Genomic DNA, 25,732 nt, shown 5'->3' with positions numbered 1-25,732 from the left:
ATGACTAGGGGAGAAGTTGAAGAGATGCTGAAAAGAAGGGATGAGGAACTAACTCGAGGAAGGGACCCTGGACAGAAAGCTCGAAATGCAATTCGGGAGCTTAGGGGAGCGCCATTCTTACCAACAATAATGAACTCGTACCCCCCGAGAGCCTTCTATTCACCGAAGTTTGAGACGTACGACGGGATGGGGGATCCTATGGACCATGTCCTCCACTACAGGAGTTAGATGGTCTTGTACCAAAGCGATGATTCTTTACTTTGCAAACTCTTCCCGTCCACCCTAAGACACGAGGTTATGTCATGGTTCCAGGGGTTACCAGTTGGGTTGGTAATGTGTTTTTCCGAGCTGGAGGAGATGTTCGTCGGACAGTTTGTCCACTTACAAAAGAAGAAGATCGAAGTAAACACACTTTTCAACTTACGACAGGAGGTCGCCGAGAGCATACGTTCATTTGTCAACCGGTTCAGGACAAAGGCAATAGTTGTCGAAGGTATGGACGAGGCAATATCATGTGTAGCTTATGTGGCAGTAATCATCCTTAGGACATGGTTGCACGAGTCACTAATAAAATCTGAGCTCATGCGGCTTGAGGATCTGTATGTGAAGGTGGAGAAATACATCCTGGTGGAGGAGTCGATGAAGAGCAGGGGTCGGGGAGCGCAGACAGTCGCTAATAGTGAGGGTGGACAGGAAGCCCAAAAAGCAATCACCGAGTTGAAAGAAGGGGGTAGCAGGAAGAGGCGGCGGGACTAAAAGGAGCAGTCAAGATGGAAGAGAAGACGGGTATATACACCGCTAAACGAAAAGCTGTCGGTGATACTGAGGCACATATGTAGTGATCTTGGCTTCATACAGCCACCTCGGGACTATCAAGGGAAGCCATACTGCTAATAACACGGGGCAGAAGACCACTCGATTGAGGATTGCTACAGGCTGCGACATATCATACAAGATGTGGTTGTGGACGGAAAGCTTAGGTACGTGGCTTCTACAGGCAGAGGAAGGGGAGAGGCCCAGAGGGAAGAATATCGAAAACCATCACCTCAGCAGGTGGGGGGAGAAATGCAGCACGAGCCCGAGGGATGTAGAGTGGTGCATACTATCACGAGGGGATACCAGTCAGACAGACAGTCTAAGCAATAGGTAAGGGCGAGAATGATGAAAATACGTCATGAGATTAGTGTTATTCAGATTTCTTTGGAGGTCAGCAGGATGAGGAAATCAAGCCCAGCCACAGGAGGGCGGGTGATAATATTCACTGAGGACGACCTGCAAGGGACAACTATGCTTCATCAGGATGCGTTCGTCATAATGTTTCCAATTGGAAATGTAGACCTCAGGAGAATCCTTGTAGACGCTAGAAGTGCAGTGGACATCCTCTTCCTGGAGGTAGCAAAGAAGATGGGAGTGTCAGAGAGTTTGCTTCCGACCCAGTCCATACTGTTCGGGTTCAACGGGGCTCCCAGTAGATCGGTAAGTGAAATTACTCTTCCTGTAACAGCGGGGGCAAAGGTGGTCATGATGAGGTTTGTAGTGATCGACTTAGACTCAGTTTATAATGCCATTCTTGGGAGAAGGTGATACACGAGATGAAGGTTGTTCCCTTAACTTACCATCAGGTAATCCAATTTCTGAGCAAATAAGGTGTAATGGAAATCAGGGGAGACCAGGAAATGACACAAAGGTGTTTCAACTTGGCCCTAAAGCCAGGGAAGAGTCTTGAAATCGAGCCCTAGAAGAAGATAAATGAGCCACCCATCGAAGAGGAACAGGAATAGCAGTTACAAAATGAACCACAATGAGAACGAGTAGCATCAGTCGAGGAGGTGGAACAAATGGACCTCGGTACTACTGGGGAGCAGTTTGTTAGCATTGGGACGATGTCACAGTCGCAAGAGCAGGGTATGCTAGTGCAGTTATTAAGGGCGAACAAGGATGTGTTTGCATGGTCATTCGAATATATGCCTAGGATAGAATTGCGGCCTTGAACAGATTCATTTCTCGAGTCTCAGACAGGTGCTGACCATTGTTCAGTTTGCTGAAAAAGGACTAAGGGATTTGCATGGAACAAAGAATGTGAGGCCGTTTTCTGTAACTTGAAACAATACTTGGGACAGTCACCCATCCTCAACACTCTAGAGGAAAGGGAGGAATTGGGGATCTATTTGGCTACCACAACATTGTTCATATGCTCGATGCTTTTTAAGACGAACCTTGGGCGAGAGTACCCTATTTATTATGTCAACAAGACACTTGGTCCATCAGAGGTCAGATATACAAAAACTGAGAGAGCCGGCCTGTCCTTGGTTTACTTAGCCCACAAGCTCCGCCCTTATTTTCTATCTCATCGAATCCAAGTGGTAACTGATCATCCTTTGAAAGATATGATTTATAGGTCGGATAAATCCAGACGAATGGCAGAATGGGCAGTAACCCCGGGGGAGTATGATCTGCAGTTCGAAACATGAAAAGCTCTGAAGGGGCAAGTGTTGGTAGATTTCCTAGCAGACTTCCCGGTCGAGGATCATGATTGGGAAGAAGAGGAAGAGGGAGATGAAACAGTTGAGGAGGCAGATGCCTGGAGTAGACAGGTAGGATGAAGGATGTTTGTGGATGGATCATCAAATTATACAGGGTCGGGTGTCGGGATTGTACTAGTAACTCCGAGCAACGGCAGGCTTGAAAAGGTGTTGAAGCTCGGATATGGGGCTTCCAACAATGAGGCAGCATATGAAGCCGTTATAAATGGGCTCAAAATGGCGAAAGGCTTCAAGATTGGCAGGCTAGCGGTGTTTACAGATTCTCAGCTAGTCGCAAATCAATGCAACGGAGAGTATGAGGCAAAAGATGAGCGAATGGCAAAGTACTTGGTGGCGGTAAAACGGGAGTTAGGTTGGTTCACCGAGGTAAGAATAAGCAGAATCCCGAGGGACGAGAACTAACTTGCAGATTCGCTGGCATACATAGCCTCGATGCTCGAAGATTCGGAATCCAGGGCAATACCCGTGGAATATCAACAGAGGGCTTGTATCGACTGTTAGAATGAGGAATGTTTGCAGGTCGACCGGTCCCTAGGTTGGATGTAGAAGTATGTGGAATACCTCCAAACAAAGATGCCCCCGCAAGATAAGAAGAAAGCCAAAAAACTCCTTTACTAGATCGGGAGGTACACGCTCGTCGAAGGAGAGCTATACAGAATGTCGTTTGGAAGACCCGTCTTAAAATGCCTAAATGCGAAAGAGTCCGAGCTTGTGATGGCAGAAATACACGAAGGGATATGTGGAAATTATTCGGGGGAATGGTCGTTAGCGAACAAGGTAATAACTCAAGGTTACTTCTGGCCAAGGATGCAAGAGGATTGCAAAATGTATGTCAGGATGTGCGATCAGTGTTAGAGGTATGCGCACCTGAACCTCCAACCTGCGAATGAGTTTCACCCCATAAAGGCCCCCTGACCCTTTTCCATCTGGGGAATGGACATTGTTGGACCTCTACCTCGGGGAAAGGGGGGTAAACTGTTTATCTTGGTGACCATGTATTACTTCACCAAGTGGGTAGAAGCCACCCCCCTCACTTGCATCAGAGAGGAAGAGGTTATCAAGTTTACATGGGAGCATATCATAACGTGCTTCGGAATCCATTATGTACTAATTTCAGACAAGGGGACACAGTTCAAGGGAAGCCGAGTGCAGTCGTACTACAGGGAGTATGGGATTCGTTCGCTCCAGTCATCTCCAAGGTATCCACAAGGAAACGGGCAAGCAGAGGCTTCCAACAAAACCATAATCTATAATTTGAAGAAGAGGTTAGTTGAGCATAAAGGAAAGTGGGTGGAGGAGCTGCACATTGTACTATGGGCATATCGAACAACACCCAGAAGGGTCACAGGGTTAACACTGTTTGCACTAGCCTATGGGACAGAGGCAGTTATCCCGACCGAGGTACAAGTCCTTACCACCATAACGCAAGTTGCAGAGACAAGCCTGAACGAGGAAATGATAGCGAGGAACTTAGATTGGTTGGATGAAACTCGGGAGAGGGTAGTGGAGAGACTTGCCCGGTATCACCAACAACTAAAGAGGTCTTACGATAGAAAGGTACGGAAAAGAGAATTCAAGGTTGGGGACATGGTTTTGAGGAAAGTTTCTCCAACACAAAGGAACCTAATAGTGGGAAGCTCGTAGCTAACTAGGAGGGACTGTACATTGTCTATAAAGCCGGAGAAGCGGGGGTGTATCATTTGAAAATCGTAGCAGGAGATGTAATCACGGCACCATGGAATGCCTTCAACCTAAAAAGATATTGTCAATGAGGCTTTATCTCTGAGCTTTATTGCGTTTTGTCATTCAAACAAAGCTTCGGCCATTCACTGGTACCGAGCCCAACCGAGGGGTTGGTATAGCGGAAAGCCTTGGCCCTTCACTGGAGCCGAGTCCAATTGAGGGGTTGGTATAGCGGAAAGCCTTGGCCCTTTACTGGTGCCGAGCCCAACCGAGGGATTGGTTTAGTGGAAAGCCTTGGTCCTTCACTGGTGTCGAGCCTAACTGAAGGGTTGGTATAGCGAAAAGTCTCGGCACTTCACTGGTGCTGAGCCCAATTGAGGGGTTGGTATAGCAAAAAGCCTCAAGAGCCTCACCTTTTTCGCTAGCCACGAGGAGGTTTGGTTAGTTGGGAGAACTTAAATGGTTTAGTCGAAGCCTTGCTTTCCCTCCATAGGTACAAGGAAGCTGTGAGTCGGGGTACTTAAACTTGGTTAGATAAGTTAAAAGTGATTAAGTCGAGGTACTTATGCTTGGTTGGATAAGTTAAGGAGATTAAGTCGGGGCACCTAAGCTTGGTTAGTGAATAAGCCGGGGTACTCAGATTAAAATCGGCTCGATTAGATCCTTGTTAGAAGTCTTTTCACATTTACATTTGCCTCGGGAACAAAAATTGCAAATAAAAGAGAAGCACGAAAACACACTTATTTCATTACTAAAGAAATTTGATTACATACCAAAAGGATAATTGTACAAAGCAAAAAGTTACAAAAGTGACAGAGTTGGAAATAAAAATAGAAAAACAAAAACTAGGGGTCGGCACTAGTGTGGCATCATCAGGAGTCTGCTCGGTTGGCTGTTTAGTTGCTTGCTCAGAAGGGGCAGCATTGTTTTCCTCAATTGTTTCAGCCTTCCTCAGCTTGGCCTTGAGCTTATTATACGCATTCTCCCAAGCTGTCTTCAAGGCATCAAGCTAATCCTGGAGGGAAGCAAGCTGCTCTTCGAGCGCCTTTTCCCTCTTCAAGTCCTTGGCTTCAAGAAACTCCTTGGGAGGCGATTTCTCCTTCCACCAACGCCAGGCGATCCTTGTTTTCCTCCAACTTGGACTGCGTGCCGTCAAACCTAGCCTGGAGCCTTAGGGAATTCTCCGCAGCAGCATCCCTCTTTGACTGGAGTTTTTTGGCCTGACCTTCCACTCTTTGGAGGTCGCTTAGTGTTGCATCCCTAGATTGGCCGAGCTTGGCCATGGCATGTTGCACCTAAATAGGAAGATTATTGAGGCAAGTGTTAGAACTCGGAGATATCAACGAAATTATTTCTGAAAAAAAAGAATCAATTGAAGTTCCTTACCGCGGTTAGGGCCTGGAAAGTGTCATTAACGAACTTTGCCGGATCCTCAGCAAAGCCATAGTTAGTAATAGCCAAGTCCCTTGGGAGGGTCGACGCCTCAAAGAAAGCATGCACCCGAGGGTCGGATAGCGCAGAATCTTGGTCGGTGACTGGATTGCCACCCACTCTGGGGTTGATCATCGACGGAGAGGGAGGTGGGATGTTCTCTCTCTGCTGCCCGACCCAAATAACATGGCCGAAGCTTGGGACGGCTCGATAGGGTTCAAGTTGGCGCCAATGGCGACAAGAGGAGGAAGAGAGCGGGTGGAGATGGGGGCCACCTTTAAGGGTTGGTGGTCGGATCCCCTGCAAATTCTTTTCAGAAGAGGTTGGTGGTCGTCCTCTTCTTCTTCATCCCTAAGGTTGATTGGCGGCACCTCCATTATGTCCTCCTTGGAGTTGGGAGTCCATGGTAGGGGCTAGGCGGTTAGAGCGTAGGGCCATGTCCTCACTATCTGAAGGTTGGGGGTCGGTGGCTGAACGATTAGGTCGGCTGGATGGGATAAAGGCTTTTCTGGCGTGATGATATAGTGCCGGGTTGGATAGGAGGTGTGCGATAATCACGGAGTCCCCAGCACTGGAATCTTTCCTCGGGCTTGCATCGTTAAAATGCGAAGAAGTTAAAGTCTCGGCATAATAAAAGGGAGGTCAGACGAAGGAAAAACAAACAAACTCACCTTGGTGATTAAAGGAGTGGAAGGCAAGAAGGGGAAGCTCGTTCCCTGGAGTGTTCTCCCACTGATCGGTTAATTGAATCCGAAATAGGAACCACTCCTTGTCCGAGTCGAGGAGCTCGATCAAGGACAGCTTCCTCTCCTCTTTGTAAGATAGAAGCCTTGCTTGTTTGGGCACCTCTTCAAGGCAAATTGAGCCATGACGTCAGGAAGCCCGAGCTGGAGGCCTTCTTCTAGCCGATCATTCATTTGTTCGAGAGCATGAATGAGGCGGGAGAAGTTCCCGCTCATTTGGCCGGGGGCCCTTCGTTAAAAGTTCAATACCTCCTGAGTAAACCTACTTAAAGGAACTTGGAGACCTGCTTTAAGTTGTCCCCAATATACCATGGTGGTACCTGGGGAAAAATCTCTGTAAGATGAGGGTTCATCCGTGTAGGACATACCCACGTCGTCAGGGATAGCGAATGTACCCTTGATTACATCCAATGGAGGGCGCGCAGGGGAATAGGACTTCCCCCCGGCCATGGCGAAGGCTAAAAAGTAAAAAAGAGGATTTGTAGAGGAGAGGGGAGGGGAGCCTTGATCTTTAACCTTGAGGGAGGTGGCTGGCAGAGGGAACTTGGAAAGCTTGCAATCGTCTCGTTGGGGTCGAGCTAGAGTGCGCAAGAGAGGAAACAAGAGTGTAGAGAAATAGCAGAAAGCGTAAAAGTAAAATGGAAAATGAGGAGGGGTGAAGTATATATAGGCCTGAGAAGCCTCAAGATGCGTAAGCAAATCGATGGCCAGGATGCCCTCAAGAAACAAAGTACTAATGAGGATGAAACACATTCAATGGTGCAAGAAATAAGGAGGGAGTACAAACACGCATGCATAACAGACCATTCGCAGGGTGCCACTTGTAGGCGGCGCATAATTGCTCCGCTCAAATCAACAATCGGGAGCACACTTCTCGAGGGAAATTATTACGTGTGCCGTCTTTGAAACGTGTATGGTCGAACGTCATAAGTTAATTCAATTAATGAGCCAGGGCAGACCAATACCCAATTGAAGTTTGCCACGTGTCAGCTTTTATGTATCTCGGGGTCTCGGATATAGATCCAAGACCTCGAGAGGGGGTATTGTGGAGGGTAATTCTCAGAGCTACTGACATGTGGCAATCTTGAGATTTAATTATCAACCCACCGAGGTTTATGGGAAAAGTACTGAGTTTCATAAATGCAGGATGGGAGCACCTGGAGCTAGATGTGACAGCGTTATCACTGACAAGATAGATAAGACAGCACATAGCCTGACAGATCGGTTGAACTGCCCCAGCCTTGACATGGCAGGTGTAGCAACTCCTGTCAGGTTAGAGGGCAGGTGCAACAACTCTGAACGGAATCATTGAAATACCTTGAGAAATCCGCCAATAAAAAACTCTATAAATACCAAGATGCAATTCAAATAAAAGGTTAGAAAAAATCTTCTCTGAGAACTCTTTATTAGCTCAGCACTAATTCTAACTTGATCGTCGGAGTGGTCTAGTTGCAGGCCGCCCATCGAGCTTAGAGCTTTCAAGGGAGATCTCGAGGTAAAGCGAAAAAACGCATCTACAGCTTTTGTAAATCATTCAACTTTTGATAATCAGAATATAACTAAAAACATAAATATTGAAGTTATAAAGCAGAGTAAATAATTGTAATACTTTTCAAATATTTGAAAAATAATAATAGTTTATAATATAACAACAAATGACAGAGTACTATAATAGAAAGTTGAGTAGTCATAACGATGTGAACATCTCAGTCAAGATACGATTATTCCAATACTTCACCAGTGTGGAACCCCATCGTTAGTTCTTGATTTTATGGCCAGTCTCTGTCACATTTGGGTAATTGTTTTCAGGCTTTGGTTGGCCGTTGACGAAGGCGTTAAAAAAACGGGCCAAATCAAGTATGTCATTCTTTCTTGACTATTCTAGATTATTATTGTTTTATGTATATATGTCAAGTGTGTTGACGTTTGAGGATACATATCTGTTCTGTTGGGCAATAATCAGGTATGACATATAGTTATTTATTTGTCGTTTATATCTATATATTGATTATCGTGATATGAGTTATATATCATGCCTCTGGATTCAACTTGGGAATCTTTGGGTTGAGTTTTTGGGGCGTGACATCAGTCTTGATCCATATCATTCAAGACTACTTCCATAGGCTCTATTGAGAAGAAAAAACCTGTCCTGTTGGGATCATCTTAGAAAAATCTAGTTGAATGGATTTGGGAGCGTAAAAATATCAGTTCTAGAATTTTCGGTATTATTTTTTGGATTTTCACTAAAAACTTTATAACTCACTGAAATCTGCTCTAGATCACTTGAAACTAGTCCCAAAAATTCCAACCATAAATCATTGTCAAACTTCGACGACCTGTCAATCGTCAGATGATGTCAGTATGTACGATTGCTGACATTATTAGGCATAGCATTTGGTTGGATTCTTTCTAGATGTTTTTGTACCTCCTAGGAATTGAAGATTGCTCTAATATCAAGTTGTTTTAGTCTTTTAGGGTTGGGTTTGAAGACGAAGTAGAAGAAAAAGAATTGGAAAAAAATTGTTAGGGAGTTAATTCCACTCTCTACCTCTATTATAATATATAAATCTATCAAAATATGGACTAATTACAAGAATAACACTACTACTTAGAATACACCTAATAACATGAAGTATTCTAAAGCCAGGTAATTTTCAACTATGAGTTTATAGCTCCACATATGCATATGATGTACACATTCTTGAAATAATACGAGAATAGTAGCAAAACTGTAATTCTCCTACGTAGAAACATGTTACGGAGAACAAGAAACACCATAAAGTGGGTTACTGCTCGTAAAACTGATTGTTTGGGCTGAACGTGTGTTTTGACATGCTTAGATGATAAAGGAATCATTTTTTTTTTTGTTTTTTCGAGTTTTTAGAAAAGAAAAACATGACTTTTTTTTTTTGGCATTCCTTTGTTTATGTTGTATCATAATTTCATAACATTTTGCTCTCCAAATGATTTGCTAGGGTTATCTTTCACAAGTACTGTCTTTCCAGTATCAACTTTCTGTTGTTGCAATAGATGCTTCTTCACATCATGTAAAGGTTACAAATGCACGTGCAGAGCGAATTCAGAAGCATTATGTAGCTCAAATTCGTAAATTGCAGTACGTTTAATTATCTCTCCTTAAGTGTTTTTTTCTACAAGGAATCCAAGGTACCTGTCAGGTAAACAAATAACATACATAAGCACATTGCTACATGCTGATCATTGAATCATTTAGGAGTTCGTAAAAACTCAACCTGTAAGATGAATGTAATTTATATTTTATGGAATTTTCTTTTGTGACTCAATTTCCAATTCTTTCAGCCATCCAATTAGGATGGTTTTATTGGGACCCATCAAATTCTAGTCCTCTTCCCTGCATGTGTGCCACATGTATTGCTTTTCCATTAGTAGGCCGATTTTGGAATCCGCATGTCCGGTATCCTGGATTTTTCTTTTCCAAAATTCAGGCACTTTCCTATATGCCTTTTAGTTTTTGCTGATTTTGGATAATTGTGTCAGAACAGGAAACAGGTATTTGAATGTTCCACAGACGGTTACCTGCCGTGTCTTGTCAAGTGACACACTGAAAGCTTTGAGTGGCATTATATCACATAAAGATAATGTTGAGCTGTCAAATGGAATTGAAATAGGTTTAGACATACCTTCTGTTGAAGGATTGGGATCTGATGTTAGTAAACAACCTTCTTTTCGCGATAATCCAGCTATTGAATGTTCATTGGTTCTTGCTGGACTTCATGCTTGCGGAGACCTTTCAGTAACCATGCTTAGGTCACCCAGAAATTGTTTCCTTTTTGAAACTTATTGTTATGTGAATATTTCTTGTTTTGTCGATGCTTAATTCAATCTAACATGTAGGATTCTTTTACAAACCCAGGGCATTTTTGGAGTGTAAAGAGGTTAAAGCAGTTGTTAGCATTGGATGTTGTTACAACTTGCTATCTGAAGAAGGCTTTGATAATACCAGTCCTCAATGTGGTTTTCCTACAAGTGATGGTGTAAATTTAATTGGTTTATCTCTTGGAAAAAATGCACGTGATCTTGCTTGTCAGGTATGTTCACATTTCAGTTGTGCAGTGGTTTGACATTTTCTCTGGTTGTGTGCAACATTAGCATGTAAACATTTGCCATTTCCTCTTAGGGATTTGGAGAAGACCCTGTAAAGCTCTTGGATGAATTCAGATTAATAGCCCAACTGGGGAACAACAACACATCATTCCCTTTATTCTTCAATAAATATGCGCAGGGAGGTTGAAACAAGAACAATAGATGAATTTGAGAACCTTCATAGTTAATTTACGGTCGACAATTCACAACCTAGTGAAGAATTTTTAACTGAGCATAATCAAATCTGTCCAAGTTTAGTTAGATTAGTGTGGTATGTACCCCTTTGAATGACGCACATTTAGACTTAGAAAATGCCAATTTAAGGGCTGTTGGAGAGATGCTCTCTTTGTGAGATGGAAAAGAAGTAAAAATGTCAACAATTCACATGCCCAACTATTAGTTCCTTGCTTATAATGAGGAAATGTGGTACATTATTTTGTTTTACTCCAAGTGAGGCTTAACTTTGATTCCATTTAAGCTTGGATATGGAATGCGTGGAATCGAGGTCACCCGAATACTTCAAAACAGGTGACGTATTCATATCAAATACTTCAATTTTGATGCTATTAGTAAGGTATTAAATGATAGAAACATTAAAGAAATTTTCATTGACCTTATAGGAAATGATAAAATAGGCTATGAAACATGCTCATTAAGTCATCAAAATACAATAAACAACCATATGGAGCGTGAAATTGAAGATCATCAATATTTTGCTACAATTACATGAAAGTATTGAGTCCAACAGTGAAAAATAATAATACTTTACATGGAAATAGAGCAATAGTGTTGCGTTGACTATTTACTACTTAATATGAAAAACACTAAAATGAAGACATTATTCAATATTGCATTCATGTGTAAGTGTAATTATATTTCTAAATCACTTTTGATGGGGTTAGAAGGTTCAGATTTGGCTGAGTTTTGTGAGGATGATTTTCTCATCATAGAGAGCATCCTCACAAAAAATCAGCTCAATCCAAAACTTCTAACCCATATTTTGAAAAATGATCGTTTTTACATATGTTTTTACTTATGTCCCTTGAACGCTCCCCTACATACATCTATATATATATATATATATATATATATATATGGGAAATGTTCAGCAACAAACATTTTGGCAAAACATTTTTCAAAACCTGGGTTAGAGGTTTTGGAATGGGCTGATTTTTGGTGGGGATGATCTCTACAGTGAGGAGATCATCATCACCAAAAATCAGCCCATTCCAAAACTTCTAACCCCGTCAAAAATGGTTACAAAAACTGGACGGTCCACGATTTTTCAACTTGTAAACTGGGGCTAGAAGTTTTGGAATGGGCTGATTTTTGGTGAGGATGATCTCCTCACCGTAGAGATCATCCTCACCAAAAATCAGCCCATTCCAAAACCTCTAACCCATGTTTTGAAAAATGTTTTGCCAAAATGTTTGCCAAAATGTTTGTTGCTGAACGGGACCCTATATATATATATATATATATATATATATATATATTCATCTGTTATATATATATCTTAATTTTTTTTATAATAAGTATGAATTTATTGCTTATGTATCCAACTAATTAAGACATGGTTGATTGTGCTCGTGCTTATATAAACGTACTAATATGCTTAGAATACATTAAAACAAGATGAAATAGATAACTAACTAATCATAATTCATTTATACTAACAGATGAATATTCTATGCAATTTTTTATTAGTAGATACTATGTGTATTTACAAGTTCTTTCTAAAAGCAATTATAAGATTTTTCAAAAAAGAATATTTCGGTTGAAATTTACTTTGAACTTGAAAGGGGCGAAAATATGGAATAAAATTTTATGTATTGGCACACACAACTCTCACAAGTTTACACTGGTTCTCCTTATAGGAGAGAATATAAGCAAAAAATCAGGAAACTGATTAACACAAAATCAGCAAACTGATTAGTACAAAATCAACATTTTCAACAGCTAGCTGGCCCAACTAATTTCCTAATTTACAGCAAATACAACTAATAAAACTCCTAATATTCAGTGATATTATTACTAAATCTTTTCTTTTCAACACTCCCCCTCAAGCTGGTTTGAAGATATCCTCCATAGCCAGCTTACCAATTAGTCTGTCAAACTATCTTGTAGGAAGTCCCTTTGTAAGCACATCTGCAACTTGATCGGTAGTCGGAATGTACGGCATACAGATCAATCCGTTTTCAAGCTTTTCCTTGATGAAGTGTTTGTTTACCTTCATGTGCTTTGTTCTGTCATGAAGCACTGGATTGTGAGCAATCGAAATCGTAGCTTTATTGTCACAGTACACTTTCATAGGCAATGGATTAGAAGTCTTCAACTCTTCCAATAGTCTCTTACTCCACAACACCTCTCAAATTCCATGAGTAACTGATCTAAACTCGGCCTCTGCACTGCTTTTTGCTACCACATTCTGTTTTTTACTCCGCCAGGTGACAAAGTTGCCTCCAACAAATCTGCAATAACCGGAAGTTGACTGTCTATCAATAGCACTCCCAACCCAATCCGCATCAGTATAGACTTCAACTTGTAAATGCCCATGGTTTTTTAATAGTAGACCTCTTCCAGGGGTCCCTTTTAGGTATCTAAGAATTCTATAGACTGCATCAAAGTGTTCTTGTCTAGGTGAATGCTGGCTAACCATGCTGACTGCAAATGCTATATCTGGACGTGTATGTGACAAGTAGATCAGTCTTCCAACAAGTCTCTGATACTGCTCTCTATTAAGAACTTCTTCATCTTTAGAAGGTTGTAGCTTAAGGTTGGGCTCAATGGGTGTTTCGACTGGTTTACATCCTAACAGACCTATCTCATCAAGTAAATCAAGAACATATTTAAGTTGATTAAAAAATATACCTTTTTTGGATCTTTCAAATTCCATTCCAAGAAAGTATTTTAATGCACTCAAATTCTTGATCTCGAAGTTAGTTGCAAGTCTTTTTTTTAGTCTCTCCAATTCTTCATTGTCATCACCTGTCAAGATTATATCATCCACAGACAATTAAGATTGCAACCTTGCCTTCTCTACTGTGTTTGTAGAACATGGTATGGTTAGCTTGGTTTTGACAGTAATCACAACTCTTCATAGCTCTCCCAAATCTCTTATACCAAGTTCTAGGGGACTGTTTGAGACCATATAAATTTTTTTTTAGTTTACAGACTTTGTTTGGTCCCAATTTTCCCTCAAACCCAAGTGGTAGACTCATAAAGACCTCCTCCTCAAGATTTTCATTTAAAAAAGAATTTTTTACATCTAATTGGTGTAATGGCCAGCAGAAATTTACAGCTAAAGATAATAAGTTTCTGATTGAGTTTATTTTGGCTACAGGAGCAAAGATTTCCTGGTAATCAATCCCATAGGTCTGGGTGAACCCTTTTGCTACTAGTCTTGCCTTGTACCTTTATATGCTACCATCAACTTTACATTTCACAGTAAAGACCCACTTGTAGTCTACTGTTCTTTTCTCCTTAGGTAAATCAACTATCTCCCAAATACCACTTCATTTAAGAGCATTCATCTCTTCCATCATTGCTAATTTCCAATTTGGATCATCAAGAGCTTCTTGAATGTTTCTTGGGAAAAACAAGTGTGAGATTTTTGAGGTAAAAGCCCTATACATATGAGAGTTTTTCATAAGAAAGGTATTTGGCAATGAGATATTTGGTGCAAGTTCGGGTTCCTTTCCGAACAGCTATAGGAATATCAAGGTTTGATGGTTCTTGGTTAGGAGAAGTAACATGAATTGAAGATGAGTTAGGAACAATATTTGGAGGTCTAGTTCTGATGGTCGAGATTGATAATTTCCAAGAGGAATAGGCTGACTTTGACTCTTTGATGAGGTCTTCTCCGAGTATAAACCAGAGGCTCAGTATTGGGATTTTTTGGACTTGGTTGTAGTGATTCTCCCCTTATTTCAGATATAGTAATGTTCGGCACTATATGACTAGGATTCCCTTCATTGTTTTCATTGATTCTATCACATTGTTCTTGACTTTGAATTTCGGGAATAACAGTAGGATGAGAAGAATGAGATGAAGTAGCCAAAATCATATTTGGTAAAGGAGTGAGAGATAAATCCCAAATATTTTTTTCCATCACCTCATAAAAATTTTCTTCCATCACCTCGTTCTCCCCTGAAGAGAATTTTTGTGAAAATAGGATTTATTTTCAAAGAAAGAGACATTCATACTCATAAAATTTTCTTGTTTGGGGATTATAGCACTTATATCCCTTTTTATTAGAAGCATACCCTATAAAAACACATTTTTCAGTCCGAAGATCAAGTTTGGACAGAGTATTATTGGGTATATAAACAAAAGCAATGCAGCCAAAAACCTTGAGAGGTAAATCCGAGTACATCCTTAACAAGGGAAATTTTTTTTGGAAACATTCTAGTGGTGTGCTATATTTTAAAACACATGTAGGCTGTTAAAACAGCTTCCCCCCAAAGATATTTTGGAACATTCATTGAAAACATTAAAGCACGAGCCACTTCAAGTAAATGCTTATTTTTTCTTTCAGCAATTCCGTTTTGTTGAGGGGTATCCACACAAGTATACTGAAGATGTATCCCCTTTTCCTTCAAAAAACTTCCCAAAAGTTCATTAAAATACTAGGTTCCATTATCGGTGTGAAGAATACTAATTTTTGTTTGAAACTGAGTTTCAACCATCGTATAAAATTCCTTAAAAAGTTATTCCACTTCAAGAATTTTCATTCATCAAATAAACCCAACACAAACGGGTATGATCATCTATAAAAGTAACAAACCATTTTTTCCTAGAGATAGTAGTGACTCTTGAAGGTCCCCAAACATCACTATGTATTAAATAAAATGGTTTTGAAGAAGTATAAGGTTTTGGCAAATAAGTACTACGATGACTCTTAGATAAGCGACAACTTTCACAATAGAACGATAAACAATCCAAACCCTTCAATAAAGTAGGAAACAAAATTTTAAGATATGGAAAACTAGGATGTCCTAGTTTTAAGTGCCAAAGCATTATTTATTCATAAACAGAATTAGAATTGACACTACTAAGTCCCTGAGCCTTTTTATTACTAGAGAAGTCACCATCAAAGTAGTAAAGTCCATCTATCATCTTAGCACTACCAATCTTCTTCCCTGAACTCCGGTCTTGAAATTCATAGTAAGAATCACAGAAAATTACATGGCAATCAGATTCTTTGGTTAGTTTACTCACAGAAAAATGTTACAGGCTAGTTTAGGAACATGGAGAACATATTTAAGATCTATATTCTCAGATAATTTTATCAAACCTTTTCCTGCAATGGGTGAGAAACTACTATCTGCAATTCTAATTTTTTCAAGGTCAGAACATGGCGAGTAAGTGATAAAAAGATTGGAAAGGCTGGTCATATGATTAGAGACTCCAGAATCGATGATCCATGGAGTAGAATTTGAACAACAAGAAAGGGCATTAGGTGCACTACCTGTTTGTGCAAGAGAAACATTAGGAATACCAGATGAGGAATTAGAATTTAGCAACTTCAGAAGGTGATCCATCTGCTCCTTGTTGAAGGGACTTGTCTCAGCTTCATTGGAGGTTGGAACCGCACGGCTTGTTTCTATCACCAGGCTTGCTGTTCTTCCAATTCGTTGGTTTTCTGTGGATTTTTCAGCAGGTCTCTAGAGTATGGCGTGGTTTGTTGCAATAGTCGCACCAGACCCGTGGCTTCTCTTTAGGTTTTCGCTGAAAATTGGATGCTTTATTAGCAGTAGCCTCGACAACAACAATGGCAAAACTCTCAACAAGCTCGCTAGTAGTCTTCTTCCCCAACATTACATGTTTGCGGCTCTCTTCTCTTCGAACCTCAGCAAACACCTCACCAATTGAAGGAAGTGGAGTCCTGCCAATGATCCGTCCCCGTACTTCATCAAATTCCACGTTGAGCCTAACAAGGAATTTGTAAATGCGATGAGCCTCCATGATCTATTTGTTGTGATTGGCATTTTCAGTGGATTTCCATTCATAATCATTGAACAGATCCAAGTCTTGCCAAAGGCGTTTCAATGAATTGAAATACTTGGTGACCAAGTCTTCCCCATGCCGAATCTCACCAAGTTTCAGAGTCAATTCGTAGACCTGAGACTGATTTCCCAAATCAAAGTACATCTGATTCACATTGTCCCAGAGTTCTTTGGCCGTGGAGTAGCACATATAGTTGGAGCTAATATCCTCGTCCATAGAGTTCACGAACCAAGTCATCACCATTGAATTTTCTGCATCCTAGTTTGCAAACGTTGGATCCTCTAGTGTTGGTGCCTTTTTGTCTCCCGTCAGATCTTTCCCCGTCCTTTGATGTACATCCGAACGGATTGGGACCACCGTAAATAATTGTCACCATTAAGGCGAATAGTGGTGATTTGAACAGAGTTGGTTGGCTGGGTTGTGAGAGACGGGATTGACTCGGAGGAAACATCAGACATGGTTGATCAGCAAAGAAATTATGCAGAATTTTTTTTTTTTTTGTTTAGGGAGGCTTTGATACCATCTGAACTTGAAAGGGACGAAATTATGGAATAAAATTTTATGTATTGGCACACACAACTCTCAAAAGTTTACACTGGTTCTCCTTATATGAGAGAATATAAGCAAAAAATCAGGAAACTGATTAGCACAAAATCAGCATTTTCAACAGCTAGCCAGCCCAACTAATTTCCTAATTTACAGCATTGACTAATTATTCTATTTACAGCAATACAGCTAATAAAACTCCTAATATTCAGTAATATTACTACTAAATCTTTCCTTTTCAACATTTACTATCCATTGAAATATTTCCATTAGTAGATACTATGTGTGATGGAGACCGATCATAGTTCTATTTATAAAGGAATTTTCAGGTTGAAAGTTCTACTAGGCATGGAGAGGCCAGAAGGATGGGCATTGAGAGAATATTTGAGGACACTTGCCTTAGCAAAAGGCATGATTTCAGATATTTTTGAATTGCCCCCACACAGTTAGGATAAGGCTTGTGATTATGATGTTGGGGTTGTGAGTCTGTAGGCATATTATATCCACATTTTGTGTATCATATAACTTGTAGCTATTAAAAAGATATTGTCATTGACTTGGCTTTACTTTGTTAGAGTGCAGAGAGATGGAGAGATCTAACCAGAGATGCTGCTCTTCAGAATTTTGAGTTACATACTTTCCGTGCTGCATTTCAGATGGTATATGATTCTTGCCCTTTTCCATTTATTGTTACTTTTAGTTGTGTGGTCTTACTTATGTTCTTATCCATTTTGGTTTCTAATAAGTCTGGTTACTTTATTATTATTATTTTTTCATGATATTTCCATGGAGTTCTTTTTTCATCTAAACTATCACTGCAATGCAAGGATGATGTGTCTTCTGAAACCTTTTAATAATCTATTTTATTTATGGAAATAGTTCTCATATTATCAACTGTGTTTATTTGGAGGACGTGTAGCCTGTTCCCTTTAGATCAAGGAATCAACAAAAAATGCTCTAGAAATCTCAAGAGAACTTAAAGATAGATGAAGAGCTCGAAACTTGGAGGGAGTATTGTGAAAAAAAACGAGAGTTTGGAATGTTAAAAAAACTTAATAGTGTTGCTGTTTTCGTGCCTTCGATTGATCAGATGTAAGGTTCCATTGATCGATTTTTAATCGCAATTGATCCTTCAGTTCGAAAAGTTCGATTGATAGGTTGATAGGTCTTTAACAGCCTTCAATCGATTGGAATGGATAGGTCGATTGATCGGGTGGTTACAATTTTCAACAAAAAACTCTATTTTTTAAACTCTAAATTGGTATTTAAGCAATTATGTTGATTTAAAACCCTTTAATACCACTTAATTTTTCATCAATTAAAATTGGAAAGTAAAAAATCTCAGAAAAGACTTGAATTCTATTCAACATTTAGAAAGTTTATCACTGAAAACATATCTATGAGAATAGTGTCACCTGAACTACTCTTGCAAAAATTTGACGAGGGCCAAAATGCAGTCCTAGGCACTAATAGACTAATAGTACTTGATCAAAGTAGACTAAGTCAAAAAGTCAGTGTTCAAGGGAGATTCAAATTTTATTTTGACATTTTTGCATATTTCCCCTTATTATCTTATCTCCTTTCTTTTTTCCTGATTTTTGAATTTTTGCTTTTTCAAGAGGATTTTGTTTCCAGCGTATCCACACATTGTATGGTATCATCATTTTTCAACTCATACAAATATTACATGTGATGCTGATTTTTTTTTCCTTGACACAGATGATATCATCATTTTTCAACCCTAAGCTTAATTAGGTAGCCTTTTTCTAATGGCACATACCATTGGTGGCTTCACACTAATTTGATTTTGTTCTCGTAGTTCTCAACCTTATATGAACTAAAGTTACTGTAAATCGACAATCTAATTAGTTAGTTTTAGGGATCCAGACTGTACAATGCTCTTAATACCATTTTTATCAGAATAGTTAGGTTGTGCTGTGAATCCTAACATGACTTCCAATGAAAATCTCCCAAATGGAGAATAATAGCCAATCTAAATTCCAAGAATTTAAACATAAAAAAATATAGGATTTTCATTAAGGTTGTGTTCAAAGGGATATTCTAATGATTTGACCAACCTTAGACATTTTCACTCACATTTTTTTTTTTTATAATTTTGAATGCATGAAAATAATTAACAAAAAGCATGTCAAAAAGAAAAAAAAAAAAAAAAGAGAAGAAAATCTCAACATGTTTTCTAAGAACAAAGGATGACCTTTTTGTCATTCCCTCTCCTCAATCTGGATAGGGCCACAAATTGTCCCACATCCAAAATATGCTTGAATGACAACCCAACCATCTTCTCTAATTGTTCATCATTCGTCTCTCGATTTGCAACTTGCCCCATCTTCCCCTACAATCCAACGTTTGACCCCTGAACATTTTTGCTCTTGATGCCACCCTTATTGACCCCTCTCCAAGATAGTTCACTGGGGAGCAATCGATCTTGCTTCCTCATCAACACCAGATACCTATGATCCCAATTTCTCTTGGAAAGCTTGCCCACTCAGAATGAAACAAAAACCCTACAATGGATTTCAAACGGCTAGATTGAACCTCATTGAGAGAAGCCTCTCCCATGACATCTCCAAAGGAAAGCGACACAAGGAATAAGCACAGGGGCATCAAAAGAGCAAAAGAGTGGTCAACATTCTTAGAATAGACAGACCTGGCTAGGAAACTGATGTTTTGATCCTTAAAACAATCATCTGCAAGTCTGCATATGCATAGCTGGACATCACCACATCTTCTCTGAAGCCCGACGACCCTTCTTATTGCATCTGAGGACATATATGAGAGTATGACTTTGATTCGACACTAAGACCCGAAAGCTTTGTGATCACAGTAATCTCTGTCCTAAATTCTCAAGACAGTAACCTTTCACTATAAGAAAACTTGGGAGTTACAATACGCTAATTGAATTATTTTTGTTTTGAAATGTATTTCCTGCACTTACAATATGTCACTTGAAAATTACTGCCATTCAGATGACAATAAAATAACTTGAGATTTTACATATTCTGTTTCATAAAATCATACACTAATAGCACATTTTGTTACTTCACAGGTTCTTTATAGATGTTATCCAGAAGTCTTAGCTGCAAATCCTTCAATAGGGCGGCAAGGGAAATCTTTGCGCCGCAAACAACTTAGGAAGGTCCAGATTCAACAGCACTTAGAAAATTCTTCTTTGGCTATACCCCAAAAGTACTGTACAATGGAAAAGGAAGTTGGAACTGTTCAAGAACTAATCAATGATATGGTGTTAAGAGGTTTGCCGTCATGCCATCTACCTACGACTGCTCTTAGTTGACAGTGTTGTTTCATTGGTTACCTCATCTCCGTATCCTGCATTTTCTCATTACTTACTGTTAAATAAGTGTATTGCAGATTGTAGGGAATGCTCAACCATAGGCACAGAGACACCATCTCTTGAATTATCTTCCAATTACAATGTTAGACATGGAGGAACCGAGTATCCAGACAAATATTCCCTTTTTGAAAAATACTGCGAGTCTGGACTATGTCGCCTTGGCCTAACACCTTCTCCTGAGATTGATTTCCTTGGATTATGGATGGAAGCTAAACCTTTTACTGTATGTTTCCTTCATACTCATTTGCTTAGTGTTTAAATTTAAAATTTTCATTTTATGATATTAGGACAGGTGATTTAAGTGACACTTTAGGGGGAGAAAGAGTGAGGAGACTTACTAGTAAGTCCCTTTTTCCTTAGTTAGGAAAGAACACTGACTAAGGGCGTATTGTCCAACACTTAATTGTTTTTCAATAATACCCCTCATTTTGTCTTAGAATGGTATCAGAGCCACTGTTTTACGGAATAAATTTATCTAAGGAAAGGATAATAAACCATTTGCCAGATTCTTCATTTGACTAAAGTCGCGTATCTCTTCAAGGCCAGGAGAGCCAAATTTGGGAATAAACCGTTAGACAGTCTGGAAGAATATCTAGCACATAGTTTAGTATGAATTCCTTAATTAAATTTGTGTCTGGAAGACATAGTTCAGATCCAGAAAACCTAGATGTCTTAAATAAGGAAGAAAATTCTATTGTTGATATAGAATCTAGTTTACACAATTGGAATATACCAATGGTACCCATAAAAAACATATATGAAAAAGGAAGTTTTATTACAAAATCTGATTATACAATAAAGGTCTGCGAACAAACAATCCCTTTATTATCAGAACATCAAACTATCGAGTTATTTTCAAAAGACTCAATATTAAAACACCAACAGAAACATAAGTTTCTTCACATAGGACTAGTTCAAGTGGGAATTAAACCTTTACCTAGAATAGGCCTAAAAACCTCAGTCTTGCTATGCTTAAGAGACAAAAGACATTTAGTTTTCTTAGATTCCTTATTAGGATTAGTTGAATCAAGTCTTTGTAATGGACCCGTTTATTTTGATAGTTTTCCCAATTTTACAATAGCATTAACAGATCCTGGAATAATGAAAGTCTTAAGTTTAAATATTCAAACCTATGGATACAACATGATACCAGGATCACAACCATTAGCATTAGTATTCAAGATAGTTTACAAAACCATGCAAACAATAATAAATCCAGGTGCTCTAAATAAAATATCATTAGAAGGAGAAACATTATTATTACAAAGTAATATTTACAAATCAAACAAATTAGTACTAAAAAGGATAACCTAGAATGAAGTCCAATTACCTACGACCTGGAATCTAACAGGTGAAGGCCCAACACAAATACCAGAAAATAAAGAACCTGAATCAATTATACAATACCCAGATGGTAACATAGAAATTAATTTTCCCTCCTTTAAAAGGTCAATAATATTAATAGATGAAACTAGTTCAATCACTACAATACCCTTACAAAATGATATGGTCCCGAGAAGGACATCTACAAGTAGAGCCTCAACCAGTAGAGAATTAAATCTTAAAGGAATTAAAAATGAAACAATTCCAGTTCCATATTACCAAGACCCCAGAAAAATGACTTTTACTCAACATTCTCCTAATTCATCTCTTACACAATTACAAATGCAAGATGATTCTCCCCAAATACATGTAATTGAAAAATAAGAATTTCAGCTTAACATACTAAAAATAAAACTAGAATATGTCAAGTCACAGTTTAGAGAAGAGTTTGAAGATAAGTCAGAAAAATATTAAACACAAGTTTGGAAATTTTATTATGACCATTTAAACAAAAATAAAACAGAAATACCATTTTCAAATTGGTATTATAATTATTTCAAGAAACCTTTTAAAAATAAACATATAAATGTCATAAAATCAAACCTTTGGGATGTTCCAAGAATAGGACAAATAGAATCCATTCATCCACCTCCAATAAATGAAATAGTAATCCCTGTCCATAAGGACACAGTCATAGGTTCCCCTTATAAATCAGTAGAATTTAAAGACTTAGACAAAAAATCAAAACTTAGAGATCTGGATAACATAATGAAACAAAACAATTATACTAACAAATACCTTTCCTCTCTTGGAGACCAATTAATAAGAATAGAAAACCTTTGTACAAAATCTCAAGCCCTTGAAAGCACAACAAAAACAACTACCTACCAAGAAAACAAAGTTCCCATTTTTACCCCTTATGAAATACCAAAAAATTTAAGAATAAATATTCTAGATGAACAAGAAATGTTACAATAAATAAATAAACTTGCTAAATTAAATTTAGGAAAAGGAAAAGAAATAATAAAAGAAATCACAGTTCTGAATCAATTAGAAGAAAGGCAACTCAAGAATTCAGATAGTCTAGAGTCAGAAACAAGTTCAGAATCAGAGACGTCCGAAATGACAGATACAGAACTCCAAGAACTCACTCAACAATTTCAAAAAAACCAAATAAACATGGCAACAACCCTACATTCATCTAGGTAAAATAGACCAATGATGCCTAATTACTACAAAAGGCCTAGCTCGATCGATACCCAATACGAAGAAAGAAGTTTGATGACACAATCAATTTATGATGGGAAATCCCTTTATGAATGGAATGTAGATAGATTGTCAGAATACAACATCTTATCATTACTGCAAGAGATGGCAATAGTCTCTACTGCAGCCCAACCCTATGCCTCTGACCACCAAATAGCCCAAAGACTAGTCTCAGGTTTTACAGGACAATTAAAAGGATGGTGGGATAACTATATCACACAAGACCAAAAAACTTTTATTCTAACAAAAAACAAAACCACAGAAGATGGGAAACCCATTAAAAATGAACAAGGACAAAATATAGGAGATGTAGTCAACACCTTAATTTATGCCATAATAAAACATTTCATAGGAGACCCATATCAATATAGAGATAGATTCTCTGAACTTCTAACCAATCTAAAATGCCCAAAATTCCATGATTTTCGATGGTACGAAGATGTCCTTCTCACTAAAGTAATGATTAGAATTGACTGTAACCAAAGCTTTTGGAAAGAAAAATTTATTTCCGGACTTCCCACATTATTTGCAGAAAAGGTAAGAACAAAAATCAGATCCCTTAACAATGGCAATATTCCATATACTGATCTTACATACGGGCAAATCATTTGTTTCATCCATTCAGAAGGACTGAAACTCTGTAATGACTTAAGACTCCAACACAAACTTAAACAAGATCGTTTTTCCAGCCGTAAAGAATTAGGACAATTCTGTGAACAATGTGGTCTTCCTCCACCCTTTTCTTCTTCTCCTTCTTCAAAAACCTCCAAACGTTTAAAAAAATTTCGCCCTCGATATAGTAGATATAAACACAAAACAACACCACCTTCATCAAAAGGACAGCCTTATAGAAAAACAAGACTAAATAAAAAACATTTTGAACGTTCTCAGAACCAACAAAAGAAATCAAAAAAGATACCTACATGTTACAAATGTGGAAAAATAGGACATTACAAAAATCAGTGTAGAGTAAAACAAAAAATAAGTGAATTAGAAATAGATGAAAATTTAAAAACACAATTATCCAACTTAATGATTAACTCAGATTATTCAAGCGACAAATAGACAATCTCGAAGACTTTACTCTACTTAATGAAGATGACTGTGAAGGGATTCTTCCTCCTTGTCATTATCAGAATTAAGAGTTGTAAATATCTGTCCATTTTATAAACTGTTAGAGCACTAGCCACAGTTTTGTACAGTTTTGAGTTTTGTAGTAGATAAAGATCGATCTTTAGTGGAAAACCACCCAAAGGCAGTCGCCCATGTGCTGTTAAAGATTCTTCTTTATCCTTTTGTCTAGTTAATGGTTGTATGAGTCACTAAATAGTTCTTATCCACTCCAATTAAACCAGTCACTCCAAGTAAAATGGTGAGCAAACTTACGATTTGAAAAAGCCACCAAAGCAGGTGATACCATTCTACTCAGGATCTTAAATCTAAATCTAAATCCTATTCGTTGTTCTTCTGATAAAATTCTTATCTAAGGATTTCTTTTTCAAATCTTAATTTGGAAACTAAATTAACTCGTTTGGTTTCTGCAAGTAAAATATGGTTATTCCAATATCTTTGGTCTCTAGATCTCCCTTGTTCTGAATATGAAAGTTCTATAGTAATTAAATCTGCTAAATAAACTCTAAGCAATTGATATCGTTCTTCAATATTGAAATTATATCTAGGCATGGAATTGAAACTTTAAAACTTTGATATATATATATATATATATATATATATATATATATATATATATATATATATATATATATATATATATATAACACTATTACAAATATTTAAAAGATAAAAGAAAAATTACCTAAGTAGTTCTTTGACTTTTGAAAGCTGGTTTGATGGTCTGAATCGAAAAACGTTTATAGAATGGGTGGTTTGGACTACAGAGGATTGAGAATGAAAGGTTGGTTGGCATTGAAAAGTTGTAGGGAAAGTTGAAGGATTATTTTTCTTTTGAGAATATTTCGATGCCTTCCTCTTTAAGTTTTTGTTTGTTTTTAAAGGCTACGGATTTGAAATTGGAATTCTGGAGTCCGAACAGTGTTGGGACAGGTGGTTGGTTTATGAGGTAATGGAAGTTTCACGAGCATACTATTATGGGTAAGGAGATAAGGATAATTGATTCTGACTCATTGGGACTGGTAGCTGGGTTTTGAAAGAAGTGGATGATTCGAGAATATTCTAGAGAATACTGTTTTGAGAAGAGGCTAAGATTTCTTTTTGGAACAAGTAGTGACAGGTGGTGACAAGTGGCTGGTTTAATTGGAGTGGATAAGAATTACTTGGTGACTCATACAACCATTAACTGGACAAAAGGATAAAGAAGAATCTTTAACAGTACATGGGCGGCTGTCTTTGGGTGGTTTTCCACTAAAGATCGATCTTTATCTACTACAAGACTCAAAACTGTACAAAACTGTGGTCAGTGTTCTTACAGTTTGTAAAATGGATAGATATTTACAACTCTTAATTCTGATAATGACAAGAAGGAAGAATCCCTTCATAGTCATCTTCATTGAGTAGAGTAAAGTCTTCGAGGTTGTCTGGTTCTTCATCTTCATCGACTTGAGATAAAGCTTCTAACAAATGTTTATGCATTTCTGTTTTGGTTGTAGCTCCTGCTAATCTAGAATAGATTTGTGACTTGGATAATGGAAATTCTGAAGAATTTGGCGCAGTGA

At 38.4% G+C, this 25,732-nt stretch overlaps 1 protein-coding gene across 6 annotated transcripts in view; it reads left to right on the top strand.

The window, feature by feature from the left end:
- The window catches only part of LOC147391196 (S-adenosyl-L-methionine-dependent methyltransferases superfamily protein), a 54,479-nt gene that overhangs the window by 25,829 nt on the left and 2,918 nt on the right, over positions 1-25,732 (top strand). For 5 of the 6 annotated variants that reach the window (XR_015182618.1, XM_086457810.1, XM_086457811.1 and 2 more), the window contains 6 exons: positions 9,376-9,515; positions 9,917-10,186; positions 10,293-10,467; positions 17,653-17,736; positions 20,145-20,349; positions 20,468-20,673. Coding sequence is in view for 5 of the 6 variants with exons in the window: in XM_086457810.1 (XP_086313936.1) it covers positions 9,376-9,515; positions 9,917-10,186; positions 10,293-10,467; positions 17,653-17,736; positions 20,145-20,349; positions 20,468-20,673 (1,080 nt within the window). In the remaining variant the exon portion in view is untranslated. The remainder of the gene's footprint in view (positions 1-9,375; positions 9,516-9,916; positions 10,187-10,292; positions 10,468-17,652; positions 17,737-20,144; positions 20,350-20,467; positions 20,674-25,732) is intronic. The other variant, XM_086457812.1, reaches the window with a different exon arrangement.

The sequence above is a fragment of the Akebia trifoliata genome, chromosome 11 (genome assembly GCF_017979445.1).
Source record: "Akebia trifoliata isolate Shusen 1 chromosome 11, ASM1797944v1, whole genome shotgun sequence".
Classification (NCBI taxonomy): domain Eukaryota; kingdom Viridiplantae; phylum Streptophyta; class Magnoliopsida; order Ranunculales; family Lardizabalaceae; genus Akebia; species Akebia trifoliata.
Note: the sequence above shows the minus strand (reverse complement) of the source record. Positions and strands in the feature narration are given on the sequence as shown.